This window comes from Equus caballus, chromosome 2, assembly GCF_041296265.1.
Source record: "Equus caballus isolate H_3958 breed thoroughbred chromosome 2, TB-T2T, whole genome shotgun sequence".
In the NCBI taxonomy this organism is placed as follows: Eukaryota; Metazoa; Chordata; class Mammalia; order Perissodactyla; family Equidae; genus Equus; species Equus caballus.
In genome coordinates this window covers 73043278-73065457 of record NC_091685.1, presented here as the reverse complement: position 1 = coordinate 73065457, position 22180 = coordinate 73043278, and the positions used below count along the sequence as shown (strand labels likewise).

Below are 22180 nucleotides of genomic sequence, written 5' to 3'. Positions count from 1 at the left end.
GAAATTCATAGAAGAAGAAACACAAATGGACTCTAAATTTTGAAAAGATATTCATATCACTGGTATTCAAAGAAATTGAGATTAAGATTCCTTGTTGAGAGAAATTCCAAAAAATAAATAAATAAATAAAACAGGCACTCTCATACACTGATGATGGTTATCACAGCTAAATGGTTAAAAGAGCAAGTTCCAGAGTCCAGCAGACATGGCCACCCACTAACTATGTAAGTGAGCACAGTGTTTTTCACATAAGAGTTTGATAATCAGTAACATATTTTGTTATTATTACTTGTATTAATGTTATAGTAAGAATGGGAATTAGCATAGCCCTCCTAAACGAGAACGTATTGATTTATATCAAAAGCTCTAAAATTTTTCATAGTCTTTAACCCAGCAATTACTTCTCTAAGTAATTAGAAAAGAGTAGAAAGTTTCAGATAAAATTATGTTTATCATAGCACGTTATAATAGTAAAATAATGGAAACGTAATGAACAGTAAGAATAGGAAATGAATGTATTACAAATTATTATTAAAATATTAAAAGGAAAAGTTTATTTCCCGTTCATTGAAATAGAACATTCTCCAAAATATGTTGTTTAAATGGGAAAAATAATAAAACCACATGAAAAATTTTTAATTATATGTAAGTATGCATGTACGTCTGTAAATGTGTATAGCTTGTGTGTACACAAATGTATGTACATACGTTTGTAAATGTGTATAGCGTGAAATATTTTGGAAGGATATTCACCAGAAAGTTAATAGAAGCAACTTTTTGGAGGGGCAAAATTTTAGTGATTTTTCTTTTTTTATATACTTTTCTAGATAACAATTTACTGGATGTGCTTGACCTTGATAATCTTTTTTAAAAAACTATTTAAAATTTGGGAAACATTTGGGAAGCTATTATGGAAGTATATTTAATGACACAGAAAAATGTCCAATATGCATTGATAGGTGGGAATATAAGTTAAAAAGATATACTTTTTTGTAAAAAACACACTATATGAATAAAAATGACTGAAAGTTTGTATGTCAAAATGTTAATAGTGATTATCTGTGGTATGTGAGAGTATCAACATTTCCTTTCTCCTTTTTTTTTCTTACCTATTTTTCTATTTTTCAAAAGGGAATGAATTAAACAAATAATAACATGCCATATTATAGAAGATTATAAGTCACAAAATTGTGTCTCAAATGATTTTTAATAATGTGAATGAGAAAATGACTATAAAGAAACTCAGCAAAATGTTAACAGTGCTTAACTCTGTGTGAAGGTCCTATTAGGATTTTGCTTTCTTCATTACACTTTTCTTCATTTTACAAGCATTGTAATGGGAGAATAAATTGTTTTATCTTTTGTAATTTGTGGTTAGTATTTACAGTATACTTGATTTGACAGTTATTAATTCTTTTTTTATAAAAAGTGTTTTGTCTTTAATAACACATGAGACTACTGATGTGTACAATACCAGATATTTCCAATGAGGAGTTCACATGGAGAGTAGAATCTTAGGATCTCCACATGCCTGAGTCATGCTAGATCAAGAAGGTACCTGGTGTTTTCTTTTCTTTTTCCCAGAAGAATTTTCTGGAGGTGGCAGAGCTCTTTCTTGTACAATCCTTACTGATCTGTTACTTCCTATCAAAGATTTTCCAAAGACATGATAAAAATGATGTAATTTCTGTATTTCCCATTTTCCTTTGGCATCTTTGGATTTAGCTGTAGGAAATAAATTATTAAAATATGCTGGTAATGCTATTTATAAATGAGAGTTCCATTCAGAGAGCATTCATGAGAAAGGCTTTGATAAATTCCCTTAGAAATTCACATTAATCTAATTAGAGACATGTTAGAGATTGAGCTATAGAAATTTAAATTATTTGAGCTATGTTTAAATATCATGGAAGGATCTAAAGCAGTGCCTCTTATTTGCATATTCACTTTCTTACAATCTTCTAGGCATTATGGATATTCCCCACTGAACAAGTCAATGGTAAATTTATGCTTGAATTCCAAGAAGAGAACAAGATTATAAGCTATATTGGTCCAAAATATCCCACTGCCAAAATAATTATTTGAATATTTAAGACTTATTTCACTTAATAAATAGAGTTCTAAACAATATTCTAGAGCAAGTAATTACTATAATTACCAATTGGCGCAAATAATGACATACAATGTGATTAACGAAGGCATTGGGTCTTATAAGATAATACAAGGAAATTTTTAACCCCAAACAACAAAAACTGAAAGAACTTTAATAATAACATGTAAAGTAATTTGTTGTAGCAACCGGAGAAAACTAAAATGCTAAAGATTCTGTCTGGACCAAACAGCTTTTTCCTCCAATAGGTCAATTGGAATCTCAATTTTCAGATTAAAGAAATTAGCTTCTTCCCAGTCCTGCTGTGAAGGTGATGGAAATTTATATAGTGGCAGAGAGAGAGAAGAAGAAGATAAATTACACTTCATTCATCTCAGATGAGTCATTTTTTTCTTATACGTATGACACAATTATTCAATAAATAAGAATGTTGAAAATGTTTGCTAGATATTAGTTATGTTTACCATCACTGCTGCACCTAGTCCTTTCAAAATCATCGCTGAGAGGTCTAGCAGAATGCCAGTGTGTGAGTTCATCAAATTCTCTCTTTTTAGAAAGAGAGAGAACAGCTGGGTCATCACTGAGAAAAAAACAAAAGACATACATTATAATACACATCTAATTTTTTTCTTTTTTAGTTTCTACTCTAAACCATGAACTTACTTAGGTTCTCTGCCTTTAATTTTATAATTATGAATGAGCAAAACACATTTTTTACAAACAATATATCTCTTGACAAAATAGTCTAGAAGCAGGCAAGAACATCTGTGGAATTGTCATCTCTATAATGATTTTTAAAAAGCACATATTGGGGTCAGCCCAGTGCCATAGTGGTTAAGTTCACGTGCTCTGCTTAGGCAGCCTGGGGTTTGTGGGTTCAGATCCCAGGCATGGACTTACACACCACTCATCAAGTCACGCTGCGGTGGTGTCTTACACACAAAAGAGAGGCAGATTGGCACAGATGTTAGCTCAGCAACAATCTTCCTCACGCAAAAAGAGGAAGATTGGCAACAGATGCTACTCAGGGCCAATCTTCCTCGCCACACAAAAAAAGTACATATTAAGACTTTCTTTGTATGGGAGATTGAATTAAGTACCAAATAATAGCCAAGAGTATATAGCCTCACGTACTATAAAGATATTTCTGAAGTTGAGAGACGCTTCTGGATTATTTTTCCTGTTTCTTTGTGTGTATGTGTGTGCACTTGTGAAATGTTTCAAGCATAAAGAAAAGATTAGACAATAAATGACACCTGTGAGCCTACTATTCATTCATCCCAAGATATTCACCAAGTGCCTGCTATGTGCCAGGTACTCATCTAGATGCTGAGAATATGTCAGTAAACAAAACAGACATTAAAAAAGTCTTTGTAGAGTTTATATACTAACAGAGTTATAGACAACAAAGAAATATTAAGGCAAAATATATACTCTGCCAGATGGTGAAAAGCATGATGAAGAAGAATAAAGCAGGAAGACAGGACAGTGAGTTCCGGGAGAAGGAGAAGGTGTGATTTTAAGTATAATGGTCAGGAAAGGCTTTGCTGACAAGATACTGGGACAATGAGTTAAAGGTTGTCTGAGTCAGAACACGTTCAGCAAAGAAAACAGTAAACAGAAAGGCTGCGAGGTGGGTCTGTGATTATTATGTTCAAGAAACACAATAGCTAAGGCATGGAAACAACCTAAATGTTCATCAATGAATGGATTACAAAAATGTGGTGTATATATATATATATATATATATATATATATATATACGCAATGAGATATAATCAGCCATTAAAAAGAAGGAAATCCTGCCATTTGTGACAACATGGATGGAATTTGAGGGCATTGTGCTAAGTGAAATAAGTCAGACAGAGAAACACTAATACTGTATGACCTCATTTATAGTGGAATATAAAATAAAAAGGCCAAGCTCACAGAAGCAGAGGGTAGAATGGTGGTTGTCAGGGGCTGAGGAGTGGGGGAAATGGGAAGATATTTATCAAAGGATACAGATTTTCATGTATAAGATGAATAAGTTCTGGAGATGTAATGCACAGCACAGTGACTATAGTTAACAATACTGTAATATATACTTGAAAGTTGATAATAGAGTAGGTCTTAAATGTTCTCACCACATAAAAAAGAGTTATTATATTTGATGGATGGGTTAACTAACCTTGTTGTGGTGGTCATTTTGCAGTATATACTTGTATCAAATCATCTTATTGTATACCTAAAATTTGCACAATGTTCTATGTCAATTATATCTCGGTAAGGCTGAAAAAAAAAAACCAGAAAGGAGGCCAGGGTGGACAGAGCAAGAGAGCTTGGGAGAGATGAGTAGGGAACACGGTCAAAGAGGTAAAGAAGAGCAGTAAAGCCCTGTAGTCCTTTTAATCCGAGTGAGTTGAAACTCCTTGGAGGGTTTTGAGCAGAGGAGAGAAATAATCAGATTTTTCACCTGACAGCATCACTCTGGCTGCTATGAGACTATATTGAAGGTGGCAAAGGCAGAAGTAGGAGACCAATTAGGTGGCTACTGTAATAATCAAGAGATGATGGTAGATTGTACAGGGGATGCAGGGTGGGCAGAAGCACGAAAAGGAAACACTCTACCTCTGTACTTTGGAAGAGGAGAAATAAATTTGTATGACAGTTTGAATGTAGTATGAGAAATATAAAGAGAAGTCAAGGATGATTCCAAGAATTCCAGCCTGAGAAACTGTAAGAAAAGAGAAGATGGAGATAGGGAACAGTGAGGGAAGAGCAGCTTCCTGCAAGAAGATCAGGAGTTTGGCATTTACACATTAAGTTTGGGATGTCTTTAAGACATCCAGTTACAATCAGAAGTTCAAAAGATTGACTCAGGATAAAATTTGGGGAATTTTTAGCAAAAAAAAAAAAAGCTGGAGATAAGAATTTAAAACTTGCTAGCAAAAAGTTGATATTTAAAGTCATGACACTGGATGACCAAGGGAAAGATCACTCACTTTGTTAACTGTTAATGATTTTCCAAGTTTTCTTCAGATCTTATTTACCTTAAAGAAATAAAGCATTAAGGATATACTTTAAGCCTCCTGGATACTGCCCAGAAATGCCATTCTTCTCTTTTCTAAAAAGTAATTGTCACCTTGTATTTATCCATGGTATATATCATGTTCGTATCATTACTAAATAGACGCACATAAGTAACAATATGATAAGTACAACATTCTCCAACTTGCTGTGTTGCATTAGCAACGTGATTTTGAGATTCATACATGCTGATGTGTGCGTGGTGCAGTTTTTTATTTTTACTGTGGGCCATTCCATTGTATTAATATCCCACAATTCATTCTCCTACTGTATCTAGGATATTTAGTTTACTTCTATACAAATAGGACTGAAATGCTCATTAATGCAATTCACCCTTACGCAAATATAGGCGAATTTCTCTAGTTAAATTGCAGGTTGTAGAGAATGCATATCTTGAACTTTACTAGGTTTTATCAATTTCTATTCCCATTGGCAACATGTAAATGATGTTTCCATGGCCTCACTAGTTGTTTCCATTGTCACATATCTTTGGTATCACTTAGTCTTGCAAATTTTACTGAAATAAAGGGTATTAAATAAAATTTAATTGTAGTTTTAATCTTCATTTCCTTGATTAACAGTAAAGTTAAACATCTTTTCATAGTCTTATTGGCTCTTATCACACTTACTTTTTTATTAATTAACTGCTCCTATTCTTTTCCTATTTTCTACTGCCTCATTCATCATTTTCTTATGAATTGTAGGAATTCTTTATACTAATCTTTTACATTAATCCTATGCTGGTTGTATACATTCTAAATATCTTCTCCAAATTTTTTATTACAATATGTAATTTTAATATCAAATGTATTACTTTTTTCTTAATGATTTAAGTTTTATATAGCATTTAAATGCTCTTATATCTCTACCCTGAGGTCATAAAGATATTTTCCTATATTTTCTTCTGCAAGTGTGACTATTGTCTTTCACATTCAGATTTCTATCCACTTGGAATTTATTTTGTTGCATAGTGTCATATAGAGATACTTTCATTTTTAAAAGAAAAATACATATTTTGAAAACATATAACATTTACCGAATAATCTATTATTTTCACAGTCATTTGTCTTGTCATGTCTGCCATATATGCAATTGGTAGGATCACATTTGCTTCCAAGTGCTCCAGTCTCCTTGTGAGACCACCAAAGTCCATGTTTTCCCCACCCTACACGTTCCAGCATTCCTTATCTCCTCATCGTTAACTGCCTGAAAGACCCATCCCTAGAATGATGGTTAATATTTGGACTACCTAAGTAATCTCAGAATTAGTTCCATCAGGCCAGACTCCTCTGTTTATCTCATTCTTTACTCAAAGTCTACACTTATAAGGTCGCCACCATCATTACCAGACTCTAATCATCATGTGAATCTATTTCTTTAACCTCATTATAAACCCTTTCACTGTGTCTTCTGGAACTTAGAGACTGTCTAGCAATTCTCTATATCCATAAACTCTTCTTTGAATGCTCCCTTCACCCAACATTCTCTGAACAAAGCCTGACTCTTCCTTTAGGATCTTTTCTGTTTCCTTTGCCTCCTCCTCAAGTTTGTTAATTTTTTTTTCAATTACTCCTTTACTATTGGGCCTGGAGGCAATTTAATACCCTCCTTGCTCCTCTTTGCTGCTTCAGGACCTCTGTGTCCTTTTTTACCCCATTGAAATATATGACCCTGATATAAGATTGATAGGTGTAGCAAATAAAAATGTAAACAGAAAAATTGAATTTCAGGTGAACAATAAATGCATTTTAGCGCAAGTGTTCTTCATGCAGCCTTACTCCAGTGTCATGCCCAACAATCCTTCCTTGTTGAGAGAGTTATCCTCCTTGTTACTCTTTCTTTCTCTAAATAGATCAATCTTTCTCCTTACTACTTCTTCTCTCACCATTCTTGATGCTTTCAACATCCACATAGATGATTCACCTCACATCTGTACTTTAATTTTTATATCTTGGCTGCCACCACACCTCAGCCACCCATTCCTTTAGTTGTATCCTTAACGTCATCATACTTATTACAGAGAAAAAGGTAAATGAGATATTCAAAAAAGATATACAAATGTTTTTTAAATCATAATGATCAATCACGTATAAAGTAAAATTCTTATTAAAATTTATGTTCCAATGTGAAATTTTAATCATATGTGTGCAATATATACAACAAATCTAGCTCACTATATTCAGTTTTATATCTATATAGAAATATAGATATCACAAACAGGTAAAGTTTTTCTCGAAATACCTGCTTAGAAAAGGTAGTTCTGACATAATATCTCCAGCATATTCTTCAATAATCTCAGCTTTCAGAGGAATGAGTCCTGATTTATGAATTTCTTGATTTGATCCTGGTAGTATTTAGGAATACAATTAGTATTTGAACACCACACTCTAATAATAATTTACCAATGTGATGTAAGTGTTTCTGGGACAGCAAAGCTAAGCATTTTCATCATTTATTACAAAATACATGGTACTTCAATAGAATTGTTGCAAATCTGGATGTTTAAATTAAATTTATATTCCACATACTGTCACAAATGTAAATCTATTGAGTGAACTGAAGTATAATTCTATTTCAGTTTAAGTTGAATGCACTTGAGAAATAGAGTCAAGAAATCACTATGCAACCCAGAAAAGACAATATTTATTCTGAACCACAGTAAGAAATATGTGTATTTATCCATAGACCAAAGAATATAAGTGATAAAGCTTGTAAGAATTTTCAAAATTTAACCATCAAAGTTAATAAAATGAAATAGTAATAAAATAACTTCTGTATCTTTGATTAATTGAAACTTAAAGAACCCTTACATTCATAAGCTTCAAATAAAAGTTTTCCACATAAATAGGCTGGTCTAACCTGTCAATCACAATCCCCTGAGGTCTATTTAAATACAAGTTGGTTTCTCCATATGAGCTTTAGCGAAATTTATACTTCTTGTAGAAAATATAGTAAAGCTATTATTACAAGGTGTTCTCTATGCCTGACTATAGAGACAGACAGACCTGGATTCAAATTTTCTCGTTATCATGAATTTGCTATGTGATTTATGCAACTTTCCTGAGAGTTCACCTGTAAAATGACAATACTGTGAGTAGCGCTGTTTTGAAAACCAAATAGGAAAATTCATGTGAAAGGCAAAGCACAATACCTGGCAGGATGGGTACTTAATAAATGTTAGCTTCCTTTCTCATGTCTTCACTTTGAATAAATAAGTAAGAAAACAAACAAAGAAGTTAAAAGGCAAGAAGATATTGCGGTTATGGAAGATAATCAGCAGGACTAACCCTGCAAGAAGGCAAAACTTTAAAAGGTCAAATGTATTTTCTAAACAATGATTATAGTGCTAATCGCTTTCTGTCCTAAATGGGGTCAACTTTAAAAAATTGTCAGCACCTCCAGGGGATGTTTCCTTCTGTGAGAGAAATGGTCTGGACGTTGTCCTCAGGGGAATGAGTCCTCCCAGATCACCATCCCCTGAGAATAGTAAGACTGTGTTCCACAGCTTCAGACATTCTTGCTTTAAAGTGTCACCCAATTCCAAATTTAGCCCTGTGTAGAAGAAGAAAATATTTAAATTAGCAATTAAAGTCTGAGTGATAGTCACCATATTTTCCATTTCATGTATATGAATTATTTCACAAGTTTACACCTGTGAGTGTCTTATCTTGCATGCTTAAAACAAAACAGAATAGGTTCTGCCATATTTTCATGTCGTAACAAATGTTATAAGAAAGTAAAAGTATATTTGAACTTAGTTATTGGTATAGCTATGTTTTTCTATCACTAAGAAAACGAAACCAGAGAAGTCAGCCTATGGTTCCAATATGGTGGGTGAAGGAGTCAGAGAGTCGACATCAGGAGTTCTGAAGGTCATGCTGGGGGACGTGGGGCAGGGTTCCCGCACCATGCATGCTCCTTCTTCAGATAACAATCCAACCTGACACTCCTTTTCCATTTCCACAGGAATAACACCTTGTCCAGAACAAGCATCAGCAAAGCTATGGTGTCATTTTATAACCTATGCAAAATATCTGATACATGAAAGATATACCATAAAAGGTAATACCTATCATTGTCTTCTAGGGCTAACTTCTATAGTTTCCTTCAATTTAACCAAAGAATTCTTACAAAAGCCCTCAATGGAACCATTTATCTCTTGTGAAAATGCAAACTTTACATAGAAAATATCTGCCAAGAAAGCTTCCTACGCAACTGTAATTAGTGAATAGCTCATTGCCATTATTTGTCAGATACAATTCTCATCAACACAACAAAAAATGAATAAAAGACCTAACTATTCCGTTATTTAAAACATACCTCTACTGTATTCAATTTCATAATAATAAGCAATATTTTTCCACAAAATATTATCAGTTAAGTCAGGCAGGCCAGTGAAATTCACATTCCAATTATTTCTAGCCTCTAATTGTTTTAGGATGAAAAATTCACATTTCTTTAGCTGGAAAAAAAAGAAAACGAAATGAGAAAGGGGCACATGTTCTAAAGATACAAAATCTTTCCAGAATGTTCATTTCTTACTTAAGCTTCCCTCAACAGGATCTATGCCTCATACTAAGAAAAAGGAACTAGAGCAAATATCATAACACGATGCGTCTGTCCCCCCCTTGACAAAATATATGACTGCATACAAATGACCTCCCTTCTTCATGCTTCAGCTCTTCCAACTGTAAGACAACATGGTTAATCTATACCCCCTAATGTACACTGCAGCTCTAAAACAAAACGGTTCTTTTAAACTCATCACAATCAGGAACTCAATTAATATTACTTCATTGAATCAAAATAATAAAATCAATGTAGAAAAGTAGTGGGTATTCCGTTGTTATTGCTAAAGAGTTTCAGTTAAAAGTTGCTTATGCCATCATTTCATGAGTTCGGACCTAAATAAAACACAGTCCCACATCAGATGGGATTTCTTAAATATACAGTGGACATGTCACCTGCATGCAGAGTACCATTGTGCTGACAATGACTCGGTGATAAAATCAACAGTGTCCTTTTACAACCACACAGCTATGCTTTAATTTATTGTATTACATGGGTCTCTCAATATCTCACAAAAGCATTGCTTTCGTTTTTTGTAACTTTCACACTGCTCTAAATTTATTGGGAATAATTCTACTCTTAGCAGGCTTAAATTGTAATAGAGATTATATATGTTTTCTTTGCTTAAAGTTGCTGCAAAATTCATCTTTTTTCTTGTGCTAAGGTGTCAACCCAAAATGATATTGCAATAGACCATACAAAATTATTAAACTAGGAAGCTTCCTGCGAAATATGGAAACTAAGATTTTTAAAGTTTCACAACAGCAGACAAATGACTTTTATATTCTTTTTCTGTTTTAGTTAATAATAAATTATAAACATGCAATTTATGTAAATTGTTCATTACTTTAATGCATACATATATATATCAATAATAAGGATTGTTATTTCTTCAAAGAAATTATATCATTATTTGGAATTCTTCAAAGTATGGATTATTTCATATATACTTGAAGTATTTTTTCCTGGTGGGTACTTTTATACATGACAAGACTATTTTTCCTAGAAATATGCTTTGTTTGCTAGTAGCAATTTTTAAGATGTGCACAGAAAAAAAGCAATATCAGAAGCAGCAAAGTATTATGCCTTCTAACTGTTGCCTTATTGAATTTTAAACGTTTATAAATTTCCATGTGGTTCCACTACCATTCTTAGAAACGGTGAAAGTGTGCTGTCCCAAACATGAGTAATGATTCTACTCTTGGCTCTTTGAAACAGAGGTAAACGTTGAAGGAGAACCACAGTAAGGCAGAGCATTCTGCAAAGATCTGCTGCTTCCTTTAGTGTTGGTGGTTTCTTCAAGTCCTAGAAAAAAAAGAATTTAAAAAAATATCAGCCTTCATATAGACATTGTAAAAATTCAGACATGCAATAACAGTATTGTAAAATATTTTACCCATAATTTTCCCATATAATAGATTTTTTAACTTATTTTATTTTAAGAAAACTTTTAATAAGCATATGATTTATTTTTCTAAACAGTACAACTAGTTATTTTGCCAAGGAATGAAGACTTTTCAAGATACATAGCCCAGGGGCAGGCCCCATGGCCGAGCGGTCAAATCCACGCTCCTCTGCCGCGGCCCAGGGTTTCGCTGGTTCAGATCCTGGGCACGGACATGGCACTGCTCGTCAGGCCACATTGAGGCAGCGTCCCACATGACACAACTAGTAGGGCGTGCAACTAAGGTATACAACTATGTACCGGGGGGATTTGGGGAGATAAAGCAGAAAAAAATAAAATAAAATAAAAATAAAGAAAGAAATAGCCCAGCGTTCAGTGTAGCTAATACTTTCATTTTTTAAAATGATGAAGGATGGTCATCTCTTTGGAGGAATGTCTATTTACAATATATTTACAATATATTTACAAGCTTAAAGCAGCATACAAGGAGGGTGACAAAGCTTCTTGTTGTCGCTTCTGTTCCTATGTGGAAGACCAGGCCTGAGTAGGAGACACGATTGTATACTAAGGCAATGAAATCTAGCAGAATTTTAAAAAAACAAACAAAAACTTGGGTTTGTATCCCAGCTCTGCCACTAATTAACTGTTTGATTCATTCATCTATAAAGCAGAATACAAAGAATGCCTCACATGCCGAAAGGTTGTAAAGATGAATGATAATGTGTATAAGATACCTGGCATTGGCACACTGTAACTCAATAAAAGTTAGCTGCTATTATTAATAGTAACATCGCTGTCACTATTGGTATTCTTAACAGAAAGCATGGGTTCTGAGCAACAGAGTAGATGACTAGTTATCCAGGTTCCTCTTGATCACAGCCATAATCATTGCCACCAGCAACACCACTCCCCATTGGCTTTTATAACAACTAAACTTCCTGCGGATGTCAACACCTATGCCTCAAAATTGGCCTGTGAAATTCTCAGCAGCAGTGATGATCAGCTGAGACAAGAATGAAATAGATCCTTATCCTTTGGTCAGAGAAGAAAGAGACAACAAGCTCACTGCAGAAAAAAAAAAAATATCTTAATCTGTTTTACAAAGAGCCCTGCATGCTTTCCTAAGAATATGATCAATATATTTACCTCAATGTTTATTCAGCAAACCTGTGACAAGCACGTATTTTCTGGTTTTGATCAGCTACTACTCATAAACATTGCCGCAACTTTAAGAGTAACATTAAATAATTAAATTAATCTTTGAAAGAATCCCACCTGTGTGTTATGATTCTCTGTGCATATGTTTAGGTTTTCACAGTCTTCTGCCTCATGTAACATTTTTTTGTAGAGTTTTAGTGTCACAGAGCATGAAATGGAGCAGACAACACTTCTGATATCAGCTCCTTCTGGCCACAGATTCTGAAGCAAGGACAAGGTTTGATGTATCTGCACCAAAAAAAATTTTTTAAAGACCTAGTGATTGATTACAAGACACAAGATTCAAAGCTTAGGTGATATTTAACGCTAGAAAAAGAAGCTACATTTTTCCCATTAATGTTACTAATGCCAGAATGTAATGTTTCAAAAAATTAAAGAAAAATATAAAAGAAATGCCAAAGGAATAAATGAACTGAACAGTTGGAAAATATTTAATGGAAAATGAGAGTGAGGCTGTATCTAACTAGGTTCTAAATGCCATTTTAACATTAGTAACGATTTATTTTCCTGATCTGTATACTCACCAACAAATCTAAACAAGCTGTGCCCAGTTTGCAAGTCTCTGAATGATTAACCTGTAAATTCTTCAGTGTTGTTAGTTCTGACATTTTTCAGTGGCCTTTGAGGCAACTGATATAAATACAATATAGTCGCCTTATGTTCCACAGCTGTCTTCTCATAAATTGATATAGTTGCCTGATGTTCCACAGCTGTCTTATCACTGGTACTAAAAGCATTATCACTACAACCTCTATACTTTGTGGAAAGTTGGAAAGGAGTAAGAAATTGAAAAATTCAGCAAGGTAATTAGACAAGAGCAGGAGGTAGCTGTACAGACTTAAGATAATTTTGTCTGTCTGTGGCAGGATGCCACAGTCTGAACCAAGAAACTTGGCTTCTCCTAAAAAGTTAAGATGCTAATTAGACAAGTAACTTAACCCATCCATTCATTTAAAAATGTTTGCTTAGTGTCTACATACTATGTAGGGTTTGTAAGGATTTTATTCTAAGATTGATAACTAGCAGAGTTTTGAGCAGAGTAATACCATGATATCGGGTTGACATTTTTAAAAGATCACTTTGAATAAATACCATGTAGAAAGTAAATCATAGGAGATCAAGAGCAGAAGCCGAAATACAAGTAGGTTAATGTCCATGCAAAAGATCATAGTCAAGTTAACGTTGTAGGGATGAAGATGGTGTGAAGTCAGCAGATTCAGGATACATAGTGACAAGATCTACTGGCTGTGAGGTACGAAGGAAAGAATGAAGTCAAGGATGTCTCCCAAGTTTTGTCCTAAACAACTACAAGGATAGAGATGCTATTAACTGATATGAAGACTAATGGAATGGGTTTAAGGTAAAGGTCAGTTTAAGCCATGTTAAGTTTGCAATGCCTATTAAAAATCTGCGTGAAGATGTCTAACAGGCTGCTGGATATAAGAGAAACTAAGTATCTTGCTCATAAGCATATTGACTCTAGAGTCATGTGACCCCCATCACATCACCACATCATATCTAGTCTTCCAAAAAGAATGCTCAATGGAAGGGAAAACAATGTTAAATCGTATGTTTGGAGAAATAAAAAGGGTGAAATAACCATTGACTTAGGTCACCTTCCTCATGAGAGTTTACCAAAAGATCAATTGCTTAACTTCCATTTACAAGCTATATAGATAGTTTTCTTTTCCAGAATACTGAGAAATTCCTGTCTTCTAGGAATACAGTTCCTCAGTGGTACTCCCGTATAGTGTAAGAAAAAAAGTTTGAGATTTTAAAATTATCATAGTAGTTGTCTTCCTCAAATTTTACCGCATATTTTATATAAAATTTTTTGTAGAAAATGTTTAGCGTTTTGTAATCAATAAATTTAGCAAGGCTCCTTCTGCCTCAGTGCTATGCCGCTTGAAGAACACATCCCAAAGATGCTTATTTATATAATCAGTGAGGACATGAATGTGAGTAAAGGAAATGTCTGTCTTCTAGAAGCAACAGTATGTTTCCTAGATGCCGAGCTTTAATTTCCAGATACATGTGTTGTTACCTCTTTCTGCATGTCTCCCAAGTTTAATTTCAAATGACCATAAAGAAATATTCCTGTTCCTTGTGACTTTTGGAAATACTCTATTACGTAGGCATGTAAGGCGTGCCGCAGCTGTTTTTCATGCTACAGAACAAAAACACGTAAGTAAATCTGGTTCAAATAAAAATACACATTGCATATCTCTAGTTAAACTAAATACAAGGTGGAAGATAATGTTCATGATCATTTGGCTACAGAGAAAACAAAAACAAAATCAGTTAATTCAAGTTAAAATGAACTTTTTCTCCTTTTATTTGAACTATTCATTGCTGAGATTATTAGAATATAAAAGAAAAATTAAAAAGCACTTATTTCTAATAAAATCAACCGTTAAGAAAGTCTTAGTAGGAGTATAATTGTTTTATACTAATCTGCTGTCTATTTCAAAAAAGAAAGAAAGGAATAAAATTGTAAGTAATATTCTCAACTCTTAGAATTCATAGCTACCTATTTATAATGGATACAACTATTCAAAACGAGTTGACAAATAAGATGATAAAATATTTTTCTATCATCTACCTTTATTTTAAAAGTGAGAATACAAACGAAAAGCATTCCAGATCATACATATACATACACATATATATGAATATGTATATACAAAATATATACCAAAAAACAGTATACATATAATATGTAGGAGTATACAAATGAGCGAATATGTGTATGTGAATGTGTGTATGTGTCTATACACACATACATGTAGTTTATGTACAAGACACTGACTGAGAATTTCCCACCGTGATCCTGACATGTCCTTGGCCTCTCTGAATTATTCCTCCGCATTGCCTCTTGTACATAAACTTAATCCATACTTTTTCTCCCCACCTCTCAAAATTTCCCGTACAAAGGCTTATCCACAAGAACTTCAACTAAACCTCTCTCGCTCACATCATGTAAAAAATTTTGCCCTCTTTCCTCACTTTGGAATACCCCTTTAGAATCTTATTACGCCGAGAATTTTTGAATAAAGACACGCTATTTGTTCTTCGGCTAATTTTTCTCACATTTACGTTGCTTATTTCTTCTGGGCAATTCAGCCTAACTTACCATTTCAAAAAACAGCCTGTGTGAATAGCAACTTGAGGCACAGTACCCGTAAATTCTTAGGACATCTGACTCTATTCCCGAAGGCTGCACAATACTGATTTTCTTCTGAAGAGCATGAATGATAAAAATGTTTAAAAAGTCTGTTTGACAAGGTGTTATTCCCCTTTCTGAGACAATTAGGAAATATGGGTAACATTGTTGAAGAAATATCTCCCATTCTGGTGACAGACAATTGGAAAATTCTGTATGAATAGTGACGTCAGTATTGTGTTCTAAATGTTGAATCAATATCATACGAAGGGCCTGAAGTTCAGGGTAACTAAAATACATATTTTCTGCATCCTGTGGAAAAAGAAAACCAATGTTAACATTAGAGGTAAAATTAAGAATCTTTCTGAAGATTAGTATTGTGAACAAATTGTTGTATTAACATGACAGGAAGAGTTAAGAATTTCAAGATGATTGAAATATATTTTTCTGCATCTTGTAGAAATGTCAGATAAATACTCATTGCTACTTTCCTATTGTTAATACTTGGTATTATTCTTACTAGCAGACACTTTAATTACAATCTGAAGAAGCAAAATATCTAAAAACGTAATGATGGATCAAATTTTTAAGTGATTGAATATTTTTCCTTAGACTCTATGAAATGAGAATTTTGTAGACTCTACAAAATAAATATGTTGGTTACCTTAAAAAAAACTATTACAAACTTGGCTTCCTTTTGAATGAAATCATGCAGAAATTGTTCCACAATATAGAAGAAGTGAAGAGTTTGTCCTTTCTTGAAGTTCACATTGGAAACACAAGTGATGAATAAGGAATCTCCATCAATCAAAAAGAATTCAGACTCAACAAAGTCTTTCAGTAAGCTTACCATGCTGAATAAAAATATCAAACACATAATACAAAGATTATAATAATATAAGCTTGAGAGAAAACCCCACAGTTCAATTGGATACACAAATTTTCTTCTAATTTAAGAAAAAATTAAGAAAAACTAACTGCAATTTTCCATGATATATAGATAACCCTTTTCCAGGGAATTTCTATTATTCCGTGATAGAATAAACCCTTAGTTAAAGATCTGACTGATTCTATAGTGACATGAAAATTCATTGGTATAAGCATAAATTTATGCAAAAAAGTACATCTCTATATTTTAAATTTAGATACTTACTGTTTTTGCACTTCAAGTATGAAAAATTAAATCACTCATTATCCTGGCTTAATTATATCTATGGAACAATCTCATTTTGCTTTTTAAATTAATATATAGCGAAAGGCTGTGAACTCTTCACCCAATTCAAGAAATAAAAGATTCTTCTATGACTTATGTCTATCCTATGAGCTGTTTCCAAAACTCATCTCCCCATAGGGGCAACCACTGCCTTGAGTTTAGTTTTCATCATTCTTTTGCTTAATTTTTTAAGTTTTTATGACCATAAATGTGTGCTAAATTTTGAATCTTTATTGAAAGAACAACATCTTATATATGTTTTCTAGAATTTACTTTTTAAACTTAATTACCAATTACTATGAAAATTCTTGCATATGGTTACAAGAAGCTATAATTAAATAACTTTAATGCTATATAATATTCAATTATGCCTACATCACAATTTATTCTACATCCTTCTCCTTTCAATGGGCACTTGAATTGTTTCTTTCATTTTTTGCTATTACAAAGTGTGCTACAATGATCATTCTTGTGAATGTTTCCTAATGCACAGGTGAAAATCTAGGGTATAGTCATAAAAATGGAATTATATTCACGTATCGCTTAACAACAGAGAGAGTTTTGAGAAATGCATCATTAGGCAATTTTATCATTGTGTGAACAGCATACAGTGTACCTACACAAACCTAGATAGAATAGCCTACTACACACCTAGGCCATATGGTACTAATCTTATGGGACCTCAGCGTCATATGCAGTCCATTGTTGACTGAAATGACATATGCAGAGCATGACTGTACTGATTTGTACATTATAAAGTAATACCAAATTGTTTTCCAAAGCAATTGTATAGTTATACCTGCATTAGCAGATGTCAGCTATTCAATTTGTCTACATCATTTCCAATACTGGGTGTTGTATAAAACATGAACTATAGACTTTCTTCTAGTTTTTTGGTTTTATTTTTTTGGTCTTTTGGCTAGAATGTGGGGCACTACTACATGCTAGTTTTCAAAAATTAAAAGGCTGCAGAAACATGTTAATTCTGCTGTATATTCTTTCAAAATTTGCTATTTGCATATTCTAATACATGATGTACTGGATCAGACCCTGCAGTCGGATGCCCAGGTTAGAATCCTGGATCCATCACTTACGAGTTCTGAGACTTTAGATTAGTTGCTTATCTATCCAACGCTGCAGTTTCTCAGGATGTAAAGTGAGAAAATTTAAAGCAGCTAATCCTTCTTGTGGTTGTTGTGAGGAGTAATGAGATAAATATGTATAAAATGATTAGAATCAAACTAGGCTTAGGTCATAATGTGTGCTTAAACTGTGCTTATCGTAAATGATGTTTTGGGTTTTTTATTTTGTAACTGTGTACAATTGTGTTATAGGATATCATTCTAAACTATTTTAGAAAATTTGAATGAGGAGATAAACACCATAAGATTTGACTCCATAAATCACTTATGGCAGGATACTTTTTCTTTCTTTATCATTGTGCCTAACATATTAAGAGGCACACAAAAATAACAGTTGAGGGAATGAAATACACATTGGTTTGGTCTATTTGTCCTTGATGATATTACATAATGTTTTGGCATTTGTCAAAACATACAAAAACGATTTTATGAGACTTGCATAATATTTTGACATGGAATACAATGCCAGTTAAATTACTACTTTAGTCTTATGCAATATTAAAAGGCAGTGAATCTTTCCTCCACTTATATCTTTCTTCAAAGCTTTTAGTATCTTATTCCCTGCTACTGAATGAAAGTCGTATACGATAACCCTCCCCAAGAAAATATTTACCTATTTTCAAAAATACTAATCTCTTGCTCCATTGGTAGTTTCTAAATCTATCTATTACTTTTACTGATATATTATTTTGAATAAGTTGTGTTGTACTTACTTCGATTTTGACAGAGTTTTCCAAATCAACAATGAGAGCTTCCTCAGAATTCCCTCACATTCCTTTAATTCTTTAAAAATAAATAACAGTGGTTTAATAGTCAATTTTAAATTAATTTTAAATGACAATTAACTTCTGTTGCTAACTTTAAGTGTATTTATATTTTATACAAGACTGCATATACATGGCTGAAATATTCAGTAAGCATATTAAACGATAAACAGATATGCTAAAAATATGTTTAAAAAGAGAGCATACCTACACTACTTACTGTAAAGAACAATTATTAACAAGATAGGTCAAATCTTACAGTTTTCAAATTGGATTTTTCGTACTCTAAAATAATAAATCCTCAGTTTCAAATGCATTTTAGTGATATACACAAATTATAACAAATCCACAAAGACAAAAATACACCGAAAACTGGAAATTTTCCACTTCCAAAATTAATTTAGATAGGTATCGCTATATAGGTATGTATAGTTATAGATACAGTGTCTATCTTGAAAAGTTCTCTCACTAAAGATAAACCATAAAATGGTAAATTTTGTATTTTTTCCACTCTCCCATATATTTAAAAAAAGAAAAATGGATCTAATTCTTTGAAATAAGTTTCTCTAGCAAACTTCTTGTAATATTCCATGTCCTTGTTGAATGAATCCTATCAGGAAATTAGGATTTGGAAAGAAAAAAAAAGTGTCATCCATTCAGCACATGAGGTCTCAGGAAAAAACAGAAAGAAGTAATATTGAAATTAACCATAGAGGGGCCAGCCCGGAGGCACAGCAGTTAAGTGCACATGTTCTGCTTCTGCTGCCACAGGGTTCACCGATTCGGATCCCTGGTGCGGACATGGCACCACCTGGCAAGCCATGCTGTGGTAGCATCTCACATATAAAGTAGAGGAAGATGGGCACGGATGTTAGCTCCGGGACAGTCTTCCTCAGCAAAAAGAGGAGGATTGGCAGCAGATGTTAACTCAGGGTTAATCTTCCTCAAAAAAAAAAAAAGAAGAAGAAGAAATTAACCATAGATTTTTTGGAAATTTTGTTACAGCATAAGTAGTCTCTCATATTTTTATGATTGATATTAATTAATTGAATCCTCCAGTAACTGTTTCTTCTTCAAAAAGGGTGAATTTTTTGAATAATTGAGGGGTGTTAGGTGTTAATAAAGAATATTTCAATATTATGGGGTCCCTAGACATGCCCATATATTTTGACATGGAATATAATGCCAATTAAACTGTTACTTAGCCAAATTTATTGATAATAGGTGGCTCCTGAATCCTAAGAGCTACTTTGGAATTTATTAACCAAACAGTAAGGCTAAGCTTGGTGTATATTATCATTTTCGTTAAAATTGTACTTATTTAGTTATTTATTGCAATTAACATAGAAGTCTCCAAATGTCTTCATCATTTTATGTCTCTAGAATTTCATAATCTCATTTTATCATTATTATTTGCATATCTGTGCTGACAGAAGCAACCCAACAAGCCAGCATTGTGAATAGTTACAGATTGAAGATTAAAAGACTTTTGTGTGAATAAAGTGCAAGGAAGTTTCCTGCTCCAGGTCTTAAGCTTTGCTTACTAAAAGCCTGCCTAATTGGTTGGAGTTATGTGAAAATATTCGTTTGGAAGAGTATTTTAAAGTTTTATTTCAATTGCATCAATAGTTTTAGGAACACTGTATTTAAGTTGCTTTCTTGTTTTTCCTTTATGTATTTTTATTTTAGTTTATAATTAGGTAAGAAATATTTGAATTTCAGTTTAGGTAAATTATTAATACTTGCTTTGGGTAAGTGTTATTCATACATCATCCAGATGAAAAGCAGGGGGAAAAAATCTAGATAATTTAATCAAGGTAAAAATAAAAGGCAGTTGGTGATTGAGGAACTCTAAATTTCAGTTGATCATTTTTGAGGGGAGGATGATGACGATAATTTGAAAATACAGAAAAGCATGAAGAATAATTAACAAACATCTATGTACCCCAACATTGGAACTGGTAAATGTTAAAACTGCTCATTTGCTTAAAATTCATTTATCAAGGAGAAATAAACATTACAGATACAGTTGAATTCCCGTTCTGCCCGCCACAAAGACAACTAACAACGTGATATTTCTTTGCCATAACTTTATATTACCATTTATAGTATTCTTTTATGTTTCTTTGACTTAAATGGTATCATTCCACATCCTGCTTTCTTCATTCACTTTTAAGATTTTGTGATCTATCCTTGTGGATACACATAGATATAGTGCATTTATTTTAGCAGCTGATAATACTCTACCATATGAGTATATCACTTTTTGTTTTTTAAAGCTGTTCTTTTTTGTTGTTGTTGAGGAGGATTCGTCCTGAACTAATCTCTGTTGCCAATCTTCCTCATTTTTTCCCCTCTCCAAAGCCCCAGTGCATAGTTGTATATTCTAGTTTTAGGTCCTTCTAGTTCTTATGTGAGCTGCTGCCACAGCATAGCCACTGACAGACTAGTGGTGTGGTTCCGCGACCGGGAACTAAATCCAGGCCAATGAAGTGGTGAGAGCACCGAACTTTAACCACTAGGCTATCAGGGCTGGCTCAGTATATCACCTTTTATAAGCAAATGCCATACTGAGAGACATTTAGGTTGATTTGTTTTCTTGTCTTTGTCCTACAAATAATGGCATATTGTACATTATTTTTAACATGTCTCACGGAACATACTCAAGAGAGATTCTCTAAGAGGTAGGAGTTGGAGAGGTAAGCAACTCCACTAGATAATATTCATTTCATCTTCAAAGTATTGATAATGTCAAATTTTAAAATATTAATAATCTGAGAAATGTGTCTCATAGTTCTAATTTATATTACTACCAAGAATGAGTATCTTATACAATATATATCTATTTCTTTTTAACATTCACATTTCCCCTTTGTGATTTGTTTATTTGTGACATTTACCCAATTTTCTATTGGGTTGTCTTTCTCTGGTCAATTTGTATACAATCTTTAGTTTTCCTGGGTAAATGATTCTTATATTTATACATAGATTTATGGTCTTATTCCAGTCTGTTCATTATACTTTAACTCTTCTTGGAATATTTTGTTCCAGAGAAGCTTCTGGGTTTTTTTATTATGATAAAATCTACCAAACTTTTATTTTTTATTTGATTTTTTTTGTCTTATTTAAGAAATCCAGCCCTACCCCAAGATCCTTAAGATATTCCACTGTGGGGTTTTTTTGGAGAGGCAAGATGAAAGAGTAGATTCAGATTGAACATGCATTTAATTTAAAGATTAATTGGGGATAATTGATATATTTATGATATTGAGTGATAATGAGCAAGAACCTAGTATATTCCCAACATTTATTCAGTAAAATTAAGTTCTTCTGTAATGTTTCATAAATATTTCCTCCCTAACATGTTTTGTGAGATTTATTCCTGAGTATATTTTAGTTTGCGCTGCTATTTTGATGGTTTCCTTTCTTTTAATACATTTGCCAATTAGTCATTTCTGGTACTTAGAATCAGTATTAGATTCCATACTGATGGCCATTTCCATTCTAATGGGTGATTAGAATCAATT

General features: G+C 33.1%; 1 protein-coding gene across 10 annotated transcripts in view; it reads right to left on the bottom strand.

Moving 5' to 3' along the window:
* LOC100067608 (probable ATP-dependent RNA helicase DDX60) overlaps positions 1–22180 on the bottom strand; it is a 108310-nt gene that overhangs the window by 72645 nt on the left and 13485 nt on the right. For all 10 annotated transcript variants that reach the window (XR_011434673.1, XR_011434674.1, XR_011434675.1 and 7 more), the window contains exons 3-13: positions 18603–18672; positions 16199–16388; positions 15505–15846; positions 14416–14538; positions 12429–12599; positions 10895–11053; positions 9500–9641; positions 8576–8731; positions 7421–7523; positions 2575–2690; positions 1559–1725 (exon numbers count right to left, since the gene is read on the bottom strand). Coding sequence is in view for 4 of the 10 variants with exons in the window: in XM_014737740.3 (XP_014593226.3) it covers positions 1559–1725; positions 2575–2690; positions 7421–7523; positions 8576–8731; positions 9500–9641; positions 10895–11053; positions 12429–12599; positions 14416–14538; positions 15505–15846; positions 16199–16388; positions 18603–18672 (1739 nt within the window). In the remaining 6 variants the exon portion in view is untranslated. The remainder of the gene's footprint in view (positions 1–1558; positions 1726–2574; positions 2691–7420; positions 7524–8575; positions 8732–9499; positions 9642–10894; positions 11054–12428; positions 12600–14415; positions 14539–15504; positions 15847–16198; positions 16389–18602; positions 18673–22180) is intronic.